The sequence below is a fragment of the Necator americanus genome, chromosome II, assembly GCF_031761385.1.
Source record: "Necator americanus strain Aroian chromosome II, whole genome shotgun sequence".
NCBI classification, from domain to species: Eukaryota; Metazoa; Nematoda; class Chromadorea; order Rhabditida; family Ancylostomatidae; genus Necator; species Necator americanus.
In genome coordinates, this window is record NC_087372.1 from 33,312,488 (window position 1) to 33,324,438 (window position 11,951).

Below are 11,951 nucleotides of genomic sequence, written 5' to 3' on the forward strand. Positions count from 1 at the left end.
CATATTATAAAATAGGCGAATCGAGAGGATGAGATACTGCTGTGATGAAAACCTAACGCACATCTTACAAAAATCTAGATATTGGATAACTCTTAGAAATCTGGCGAAGAAATGATAACCAATGTTTGAATTTGAATGTTCCATGAAACAAATGAAAACAATGACTATTTTCATTCTAAATGTTTCTCTGTATCAAAGCCCATATAAAAACATAAATACAGAGTCTAAGTTTAAAAGCACCACCCATCCCCGGATCTGGGGTATACGGGGTTGTAGATTATGGGGGGAGGGTGATTCCGTCCATTTCTTCCTAATTACCGTAAAAAACGGCCCGAATGATGCGGCCTCGAATGTTTCGGGGGCTACTTTCTACAACGAGTTCGATTGGAGCGCGCCACATATTCTTGGCCTTTCATAACGATAATTGGGAAGAAATGGATGGAATCATCCTCGAAAACAATGACTCTGGTCATTCTAAACGCTACTCCGTATCAAAGGCCATATATTAAACGCATTCAGAGGTGAAAAACTGAATTTAAAAAATGGCAGAGCGATGCTGATATATAGCCATTGCAAAACGAACAAAAGAAGGGAAGATAGCGTCGCCTGGGAGGATCAGTTCAGCGAAAAACAGTGAAAATGTGTCTCATAAAACTGATAGCTTAAAAATGTCAGCTCCGACTGAACAATGCAAAAAGGAAACGTCTTCTTTTTCTCTCTGGGTCCTCAAGTCCTCAAGTTCGCATTCAAGGAATGAAGGATTTTTCATTGACTCCACCTTGTCCAGTAAATATATAGAAGAGAGGAAATCACTAAGAACGGTGAACACACAGATGGTTGAATGACGCACGAGGTGCGATTGTTTGCAATCGATTGGGAAAAAAAAAGAAATCCGAGACGGACCCAGCTGTATCATGGACTTCGGCTTAACTGTACTAATTGGATAACTGTAACTGAGACATAATCCGCCTCCGCCGAATAGCTTTGACCGTCCAGCACCGTAAAATGCAAGAGAGATTGTTATTGAACAGACTCATGCACAGAAGGTTGTCACAAATAAAACATAGCAGACGCAAAGAGAGAGGGACGTTGAAAAACAACGCCGGTACAAGATAACACCGACGAGCACTGAAGGGCTCCTCCGGAAGGAAACGGCACAGAGCGCACAGCAACATGGGTTCCAACATCCTCGACGCCATCCCTTCTATTTTTGGACCAAGCTCAAAAACCAACTAACCGCACATTACACTGCCAGCGCAGAAACAACCTGCCACAATGAACCCCGCAGAGGGGAATATGTGAAAATCAGCTGATATCGACCTCGAATTTCAAGAAAATTCCTACAGAAATCGATAAGTCGTGTCGGGACCGGGAAGCGAGGACGGGTGCACCACAACTCGTCCACATCGTCAGTATCGTGATTTGGTTCCTGATGATGTTTGTGGTGCACGGCTTTCATTTTATTGTTTCTTTTCTCATACTACTACAGTAAACGGCTAGAGAAAGAAAAGTACGGTTTTAGATGGAACAGAGGGTAAACAGTGATGCGGAGACTTTAAGTAGGGTGCATTTTTTCCAACTGAGTGGGCTAACCGATCACAGTTCAAGCAATGCTTTAGTCATCCAGTTTTATGAATTTCCATGCTCAGCAGCTGTTTCGTTGGGAGACTGATAAGAGGAAGTATTGGCCTTCTTCGCCCTCTATACGTACAAAACGGATCATTGCGAGTATTGTGAGTGAGATTTTGTTGGTCGTTTTACAGTTTTCATTCAAGAAGAACATTTTTTTATACGAACATTTCTTCCTCGGACGAGAAGAAATTGTTACAAATATACGAGGTATCAACGTGGGTGGATGTCTACCCCAGTTCCTGACAATGATTTTTTTCGACGGACATTTTTACGTTTTATATTAGTGTGCCTACGAGGTACTCAAATGGAACATTTATTAACCTGACGTTTCTTCCCTCTTCGAGCCTTTTTCGCCGCATTCAGAGGTGTAAACAGGGGTTTATTGGAATAACTCACGTTATTTCGTCAAATGTTACACTATACTGGGTCAGTGTTTTGATATTTTCTTCATATTTTCAGTGTGATACCTGACCGAATCAACGTGACATTGTTCCAGTTAACTGCTGTTTAGTACTCTGAAGACGGCGAAAAAGCCGAAACATCAAACTGAGAATGAAAAAGCTATGAAAATGAATAAGCTAAGCTTTCAAGAGGTTCCATCGAAAGACCCTATAGGTACACTAATAGAAAACATAGACAGAGGTATGCTAAGGTTGAGGGGAAAACGAGAGGAGGGTAAAACGTTTGAGTTGCTCGTATTTACAGTATGGTTGTGGAAAATATATCGTTGACATTTTAGAAATTGTCCGATGTGCTCACAATGACGAATGAACTATGACCGAGTTACAGTTATACCCTCTATCAGGTGGCCGCATTGCATACGGTGCAGCGAATTATCTTACTTTTTTCCTTGCTCCGCTCTTATCCGGCTCTCATCTCAATCGTTCAAGCCAAATAAATAATCGCTACCTATAAACATAAGGGCTAACAGCTAAAGTTACTGAGTGAGCAAAACTTCTCTCATGTTGATGCTTCAAAATGTTAAGAACCCCGTTATATTCTGCCATCGTTGCCGATAACAATTTTATTATTGATGGGTGATGCTTCTGAGTCGCACAATCGTGTCTATAGATCGAATTTCTTCGCTCACAAACAGTACCTATCAAAAATGAAATTGAATTTTTCCATTTTGGTCAATTACATCTCAGTATCAACCGAAATGGTAAAAAAAAAACCAACTCCCAAGCCAACCCTAAGCTGCGACGTGCAGGATTATCTCAATATTGCTTATATAGAGTCGACGACAAATGTTTCCAATCGTATGAGCGCATTGAGTCTTCAATCGTTTCAGGACAAGCAAAAAAAAATGAAGCGTGTACATAAAGCAGAAATGGGGGTGCGTTGCAGCAGACGCGTCGCATTCATCCGGTTGAACACTTTTGGCTCCAACTATGTTAATCCTCTATTAGCTATCTGACTCATTACTTCCGTTTGCGGTAGTTTTTAATTCTAATAAAGGGGTCAAGCGGAAAACAGTCAAGCGGCATCGTCATTTGGAGTTTGAGCTCTTTTACTTTTTCCACAATTCACACCAGTGGTGGACCATTTGAATAAATATGTAGCGTCCAGTTTTAGCATTAGGATAAATATGTAGAGTCAAAACGAAGCATGGTGCAGCAGCGCAAGCGGTTGCGCTTGAAGCGGTGTAGGGGACCGTAGCGGTTAGGGTCCGGATAGAGTGAGGACCCTCGCTGCCACCCTTCACTGCTACAGTTCGCGATGGTCCCAACTGGATTCCAACCCCTATCTCTACCGTGTCGCTTCGATCGCAGCCGCTTACGCAATTGCCCCGTGCTTTATGTCGCTTTGACCCGACTATAAATACAATGGACTAACCAATCAAATCAAACCTGACTGGAACATAGCAGCTAGGGGCTTGCGACTGTATAAAACGCGAAAATCACTTTAGTCGCTCTCAAAACTGCCCCGGGAACTTCTGCATCAGAACTGTAATAATATCCACAAGAATATCCTACTTTACTTGTTATTTAGTGAGTACCCGAAGTAGTAAACACTATACAGTCGTCGAATAAGCAAAATAAAAGTTGAGGAGACGTAAATTTATCCTTTCGGGTATTGGTGTGTCGAATTTAGTTGTCGAACTTGCTTGCTTGCGATTATTCTTTTATTGTGATTTTCATAATTTCATCTTCGTAAACAGAAAGTTATGTTTTAGCGGGTAATGATTAAACAGGAACACTCATGTTCCAAAGAGACGCATTTGTTTCTAGTTGGTCACTTGCAGTTTGCAGCAAGTTCCTATGCGTACAAGTGTCAGCGCGTTGGTGCCACGACTGCGTTGTGCTCTATCGCTACCGCGCCGTCCTTATCTTATCCTAATTCCAGCATGTCGGATGAGGATTCCGCTCGTAACAGAAAGACAGGCACAAGTCGTGAAGATGATAATGAAGGGAAGAGTGACGACTCAAAGGCACCTCCGAAACAGGATCTCTACAGTCGATTTGTGGAGAGCTTCGAGAACGCGTTGAATACCGTGTCTAGTACAGTAAGCAGTGCCGTCAAAGCTGGAGCAGGTCAGTTCGAGTCTTCGTTGTCGTCCACATTCTTCGTGCTCAGGAATTAGATTGCACTAGTCTTCTGCAGAATGGAAAAATTACAATCTTCATTTGCAGACAAGTTTAGATCAAAATGTGAATTCTGAACCTCGTTGACGCATAACTTCTAATTAGTCGTTAATGAACCTAACAAAAGTTGATACCTCATTGCTTTGATAACCCAATTTTTCGCTAAGAGTCTAGCAAACTTGTTCGCTTTAGGTAAAGCTGGTAATCCAAGTCCTTACGATCGTCCATCAGAAGCGTCTAGGATTTAGGAAAGTGTCTCGCCTAGGAATTGTTCTCCGTTGAAGGAGATCGGCCTCCCATCACGAAGAGGACGACACCAAATTTGCTTCAATGTATTTGGGTCGATCAAAATGCCATGAAGCTCGGTAAAATCGCGAATTGCAGCGATGAGTGGTGCTAGGAAGGGTCCCTCCTCGATCCTAACCGTTAGAGTCCTCCGCAACGCTTTGAACCCAGCCGTTTACCGGGGGCGAGGGAGTGTAGCGTTTAAGATCGAGGAGGGACCCTTCCTAGCTCCACTCATCGCTGCAGTTCGCCATGTTCTCACCTCGACCACAACGCGCCGCTTCCGTATAGATCAACGTCGTCCTTACCCGTCTATATGTGTGCGAAATTGCAGGTTAGGCTATTGGTTTTACAAATTAACAGCTACTGCTGACATTATTCTGAATTTATCACTGATCATTAGCACTGCGAGTGGAAATGAACATCCTAGAGCATCAGTAAGATATGATTTAGAACATCTTGCGAAGAAATGTTGGCAAATGATAGGACTGTAGTGTTTTGACCAAGATTTGTACTATCGTTTATGATATTCAACGAATCTGCTAATTCTTCATTGTTATCTCGTGTAAAACGGCCTGCTACCTTCATGGGATTTGCTGAATATCTATGGAATTGCATTGCTGCACTACTTGGCAATAAAGTAGTTAGTAAGTGTATCCACCGTCGTGGTTTTGCATAAATTTGAAAATAAGTGCACAAAAGTGATTTTCATTTCAAAATAACTCATTTACCTGCAAATCATCTCCTTAGTGACTCCTGTCTTACCTTTTTTGATGAGTTTGTTGTTTTGGGGGCACAAACTTCCTTTCGTTTGATTTCGTTCTCTATTTTCTTCATGAATTGTGGTAGTTTGATGTGAGTCCAGGTGAAGGGATCTGGCTCATGGGATGCAGCTCAAATGATGAGTATCTCTCAACTAACCGCCCAAAAGTGAAGGGGGTCCCTTCACAAACGAACCAGTAATGAAGGGATCGGAGCACCGGCTCCGACTATCACATGTATGGTCTTTCGTAATTTACCACTGTTCTGATGAAGTTCTTTTTTCCGATACTGGCGGCTTGCATTTGTGCTTCACTTCTGAACTGTAAAGTTTTTTTTTTGTTGAGAAAATGATTGCGGCTATCTGAGAGTACGGAAACGGTTCTATACGACTATTTTTAAGAATGTATGATTTGGAAGCGTTATGCACAGGTTGTGTGAGGTTTTGCGAAGCACTAATTCATATTTCTGGTTTTCTAATATGACACGATGCGTTTGCGTTCCATAGAATACTAATTACAATGCATCATCAATTTCAAAGTAATCTAGTTGCAGTTACATGCTTTTGAGAATGTGTAACTTGAAACGTCATGGAATCGCAGTTTAAGTGACGCTTTCCGTAGCTTAGAATTGCATCTATGCAGGCTGTAGGGTGGAAACAATGATTTTCAGAAGAAAAGCAACTACCTGCAAGCGCGAATTTCACTGTTTGGTTCTTTGAAGAAGTTGCGGATAATTCAGCTTCTCGTAATGGTGATGAGCTGCATATCACCCTCAAAGTACTGGAAAGATTTCTTCTTTTTCTGCCATGTTTTCGTCGATGCGCACAGCTCCAAGATTTGCCCCGGAGTTTCAACTTGAAAACAGTGTTCGATCCTGATGATGCAACTGCAGAATTCATATCGAATGTCAAGCAAAGATATGCCGGGCACATTACGAGAAGAACTAAACAAAGGTTAGAGTGGATCGCAGCAGTTGCAAAAAGCTTCCAAAGGAGGCCATCAACGAGTAAGACCGATGCGTATTTACGATGGAGCTCAATTGAGCACCACTGAAAGAGCTGGAACTTTTCAACGTCATTCAGAAAAATGATGAAACTCTTACATGATAGTTTGAGAAGGAGAAGGAACTCCAAAGTTGCCCGCTAACTTGTGCAATCAGTGGCGACAGGTCGGCTACTAAGTGAGTGTGTATAATGAACACTTTTAGTTCACCAACGTAGCAGTAACTCATGCGTCCCTGTACGACCATAGAATTGTGATGGAGCTAGTTTTCGACGTAGTTCAAGTGCAGTCGCGGTGCTAGCATAACACGCAAGATTTTACAGATTGGGGGGGGATTATATTTTGTGCCTGTATAACTGTTTTGCTTGTATAACCCTAGAAATTCAAGTGACTACCGACTAATCAGCCTGCTTTTTGCACTTCAGTCAACAAACTGGATTGTTGTAACAAATGTGGTGAAGGGTTCAATGTTAGGGTCCTTTTGTAGACTTGAAGTATTCTAACGACTTCACAGATTTTCTTGCCTCTTCCGGCTTACGTCGTAATATTAACCGATGTAACTATAGTCGGGTCAAAATGACATGAAAGGCGGTTCGGTGGAGACAGCTGTTGGAATCGGGGTGGGACCATCGCATGCTGCAGCGATGAGTGGGGCCAACAAGGGTCCCACAACGATCTTGACCGCTACGCTCCACCGTGCCGCTTCGAGCGCAGCTGCTTACGCAATGCTTATGCTTGCACCGTGCTTCATTCCGTTTTGACCCTACTATAGATGTGTCGGATATCTTTCCATACAATTACCGCTTGCTTCCTTTGAACGTGTAATCGCCATTGTTTAAGCTGAGATACTGCTAACAATCCATTTTATGTATTCAGCGGTTAACATTCTGTATATCAATTTAGTCTAAACCATTAGTGCCGGATACCTGCAATGTCTACATTTTAAGTTTAGAGAGCCCTCTTCTGCTTTTTTACGCTTGTTATTGCGCTCTTGTGTTGGAGAAATTTCAGTATATCTTTCTAGACATAAGTTTTCTTATGTTGAAATCTCAATACCGTCAAGTTAGCTTGGATTTCTTACTTAGATAGCTTGTTTTTGCGATAGTTCTCACTTTGGCTTATTTAGAGGGACACTGCGGGTCGAAGTCAAAGCTGAAAACGTTTTCGCTGGAAGGAATAGCGGATTTCATTAAAACTGAGCGACCTAACAATATAATTGTTATGACTGGTGCAGGAATTTCAACCTCGGCTGGCATTCCTGATTTCAGGAGTCCAGGTGATTTTGTGTGCTTTCTTATTTGTCCTTTCACTACTTCGGTTCTTTATTATGATCTAGTGTAGGTTTTTTTACCCGCTTAGATGAGCAAGTGCACTTTTTTCGTTTTAATACTATATAGTGTTTACTGATGTCTAAAGAGCTTGATTTGCCTTATTTCTTCAAACCTAATGGGAAGTGATCTTAGTTACTGCTACTTTAGGGACTGGGTTATACGATAACCTGCAGAAATACAATCTTCCTGATCCTCAAGCAGTTTTTGATATATCCTTCTTCCACGAGAATCCTGAACCTTTCTTTGCACTATCCAAAGAACTGTTCCCGGAAACCCTCAAGGTCTGTATTTTAGGACTTCACCAGTCTACATAACATTTTCTAATTTGTTCTTTTCTGTTATTCAGCCAACGCCATGCCACTACTTCATCAAACTGCTTAACAAGAAAGGAATCTTGCGAAGATGGTTCACTCAGGTTTTTTTTTAAAATCATATAGTAAAGACCGCTTATACTGCTGTTTGCCTCGACGGGTGGTAGGTAGGAATTCTTTGGTGCTCATAATTTACTTCCGAATATTATGCACGAATATGTCCTCCCCACTTGCATTTAGCTAAATGAACAGTACAATTTTTTGCTTATTTTTATTGGATATGTCCGAAACAAGGTTAGATGGGAAGCTTCAAGCATTTACTACTTTACCAGTAAATGCTTGAAGCTTCCCATCTTTACTGAAATGCACCTATGGTTGGGTCAATAGGACATGAAGCACGATGTAGTTGCGTACATAGGTGCGATAGGGAGAAGCCGGAATCTCCTCATGTGAAGGGGGTTTCGCTCATGGGGTGCAGCTCATGTGAAGGGGGTCCTTTGGTCAAGCAGGTCAAGGTCAAAAGTGAAGGGGGTAATTTCGCCAACCGTTTAAAAGTAAAGGAGGCCCCTTCCCCAACCGTTCAAAAGTGAAGGGGTCAGAGGACCGGCTCAGACTATCGCATCTATGGTTGCGTAGGCGGCTGCGCGCTCGAATTGGCGCGGTGGAGCTAGCGGCAAGGATCGACGTGGGACCATCGCGAACTATAGTGATGGATGGTGCTGGCGAGAGTGCTCACTCGATCCTGACCACCGTGCTCTACCGCACCGCTTCGAGCGAATCGGCTTACGCAACTGGACATTGCTTCATGTCGTTTTGACCCGATTATATATCACAATTACTGTTCTCGGCTCTATTAGTTCTTACACACAAAAAGCGCTACGGTTTGTAAAGAAAACTAGCTCCCAAATCCTGTTTCAGGATTTACTAGCTATCTTTAACATGACAAAAGCTCATTTCTCAAAATCTTTGCCACATTGTTCACTCTTGCATGTTTTCTGTGCTTGAGCAGTAGCTGTAAGCACAGAAAACATTACTGAAACTAAACATACTAACATTACTATCATAGGAAACATAAAATTAGATACTGCTGAAGCAGTATCTAACTCATTTCTGTGGTAACCTTATGACCTCCGTGTACAGGATATTTGTGTGTCTGACGGCTCTATTCAATAATGACAACGCTTTTCTTTAGAACATTGATTCACTAGAGTTCCTGACAGGAGTTCCTGAAGACAAAATAGTCACTGCCCACGGTTCCCATCGAACCAGCACTTGTCTTAGATGTCATAAGAAGTACGATTTGCAATGGCTGACAGGTACGCTTTTGGCCTATGTTTTTTCAGCAGGATACATGTGTATCAATAATGAAAACAAAACTTCAACATCATTCTTTGTTTCTCAGAGCATTTGAAGGACAAAGAGTGTCTAGTACCAAAATGTGATAAATGTGAAGGTGTAGTGAAGCCAGACATAACTTTCTTTGGAGAGAATCTGCCGAAGCGTTTCTTCCAGTGTGCTATTTCAGTGAGCGGTGTTAAAGTAATTTTCAGTCAAACTTATCTATCAAGCGTGAACTTTGCAGGACTTCCCTAAATGTGATTTACTGCTTATTATGGGTACTTCATTGGTTGTACAGCCATTTGCTAGTATGGTGAATGAGGTAAACATTTTAAATTCACTATGTTTTCGCATTACTTTCCAGTTTCTTTATGAGCAAATTCTTGAACTTTCACATCTAAGTGAAATATTTCTAGTGTGTATGTTTTGTTTTCGACCCGAAAATTATTGCGGTGTAACTGTTGCTTGTAAATTTTTGTCTAATGCAACAAAATTTTTCAGGTGTCCGAAGAAGTGCCACGTTTGCTCATTAATAAAGAGGAGGCAGGTCGTGCTAGTGGATTCGAACGAGCTGTAGGTATACAAGGGCTTTGTTACGGCCTGAAAGACAATAAAAGGTCAGTTACTCAAAAAAAGCAAGTTTTTGATCTCTTGATAAGAAAAAGTAAAAGCAAGAAAATTTTATGATAGAAGTGAAACGAGCAATTATATTTTCTAAATCACGCTGCAAATATCTAGCCTGATGTCATTGTGTTCACTACGGGATGGAAATGGCAAGCACGTAAAAACCGTTCCTCGTGGTTTGTAAGAAACTTCTATACTTTCACCCTTTTTCTCCTTCTAAGGAAACGAATCACATGTTTCGTTCCTTCTATTGACTAAAATGTCAATGAAATATGTGCAGGCGACCACTCATTGAAAAAAAAAATGGGAGCAAGTTTGTCAGATCAAGTTTTCATCACTTTATGTCTTCTGACAAAAATGTGTAAAAATAATAATAATAATAAGGTGTAAAATAAAATAATCTCTGAATAGATTTAACAAATAATAGTACAGAATGACACTGTCTTTTTATAAGTATTGCAACTAGGGGTTTTGAAGTGAGCCACCTTTTAAGTGTTTGAGCGGAATCGGTTTTTCCCACAGTTTTTTTTAGTCTTTTGCTCTTTAAAGGCATCACCCCACGAATCTGAGGTGATGCAGATTTCAGGTGGAGTATTCGTACACGGGATGGGAGACTATGGAGATGGAGGTGATTCCGTCCATTTCTTCGTAATTGTCGTAAAAAACGGCCCGGAAGATGCGGTGCCGCACAAGGCTGGCGCGCTCCAGTCGAACTCCCTGTAGAAAATAGTGCGCCAAAACGCCTGAAGCCGCATTTTCCGGGCCATTTTTTACGGCAATTAGGAAGAAACGGACGGAATCATCCCCATCTCCACAGTCTCCCATCCGTACCACCTCATTCGTGGAGTGATGCCTTTAAAACATGAAAAATTCCTATCATTTTTGAACAATGCTTGGAAGTGACTCGTGTATCGCCCTTTTTCCCCTTTCCTTTATCCTAGGTGCTTAAAGATGTGCCAAAATTTCATTTCGTGATTTAATGGTGCAAAAGGAAGAGATGGATTTGCAAAAAAAAAACGCTTTGAAAATTCATAAACCACCAAAAATTTTCATGAAAGTCCCTCCATATTGGAGAAGTTATCTGGCAGGTTAACGGAATTGAGAGTATCGTAAAGTTGTAGTCACGAGTGTCCTTATCGCCTATCTTTCTCTGAGAAAAAATGTCCTAGGTATTTTTTTTATGAGTGTGAGTCATATGAAAGATGATGTATCATTAATTTACGTTGCTGCGAAGCATGTCGCCGGAGATATTTCCACACTTATCACGTTACGTTGCTGTTGATCACAATTTGATACGTGTTCCATGTTTCAGAGATGTCTTCTGGCGGGGTTCCTGTGATGATGGCTGTCGAAAACTGGCTGAGTTGCTTGACTGGGAGCACGAACTTGATGCTTTGATTCAAGAGGGAGAATTGAAGAATAAAGTTTGAGGGAAATATTTTTATGGCTCCTTTGAATCAACTTAATTTCCCTGGTGTAATTAGTAGAAAAAAAAAACTTCTACGTCGCGATTTATTTTCTTTCATAGATCAAATGTAAATTGTGTTCGTAGCGTTGCTCTGAAGACAATCGCCAAAGTGTGCAAAAGCATAGTCTTAACTTCCAAAACTTTTAGTTGTTTATTGTATATGAAGGAGACTGTTTTATTAGTTTACCTTATGTGTAACCAATACTTAGAGAAGAATTCGATGTTGAATATTCAGCTCTTTGATTCTGTACAGTGCAAAGAAGTTTTATTTGGTTTACGTCAACTTGTTTATCAGCCTGGTTTTGTTTATGTGAACAATTCTTGCAGAGAAAATTGTTACTAATAGGAGTTTTCGGTAGTGTTTGTTTATTGGTTGTGAGCTAATGCTAAAAATAAATAGAACATAAGTGTATAGGTTTTTGAGCTTGTGACCGAACCAACAGCAAAAAACGTATTCTCTTTTTTTTTGGCATGTTTTAGGGTCCCTTGTGAGTGTCGTTATCGTTAAGCTGCGTATTTGGTTCCGCATTACGAGAGACTATCGGTCAGTCGTCCCGCAATTTCCAGCGATTTTTGCAAACCACCCAGTAAGAACTCGATCGCTTATCATTCAC

At 41.2% G+C, this 11,951-nt stretch overlaps 1 protein-coding gene across 1 annotated transcript; it reads left to right on the plus strand.

Annotated features, from left to right (window-relative positions):
• Window positions 1-1,641: 1,641 nt before the first annotated feature.
• RB195_020281 (uncharacterized protein) lies at window positions 1,642-11,299 on the plus strand (the record flags this gene model as incomplete). Its single annotated transcript, XM_013441812.2, has 10 exons — window positions 1,642-1,733; window positions 3,979-4,166; window positions 7,392-7,541; window positions 7,744-7,877; window positions 7,943-8,011; window positions 9,100-9,223; window positions 9,310-9,431; window positions 9,490-9,567; window positions 9,747-9,862; window positions 11,182-11,299. The coding sequence occupies 10 exons, from the start codon at window positions 1,642-1,644 to the stop codon at window positions 11,297-11,299; spliced, it is 1,191 nt and encodes a 396-aa protein (XP_013297266.2).
• Between the last annotated feature and the right edge of the window lie 652 nt (window positions 11,300-11,951).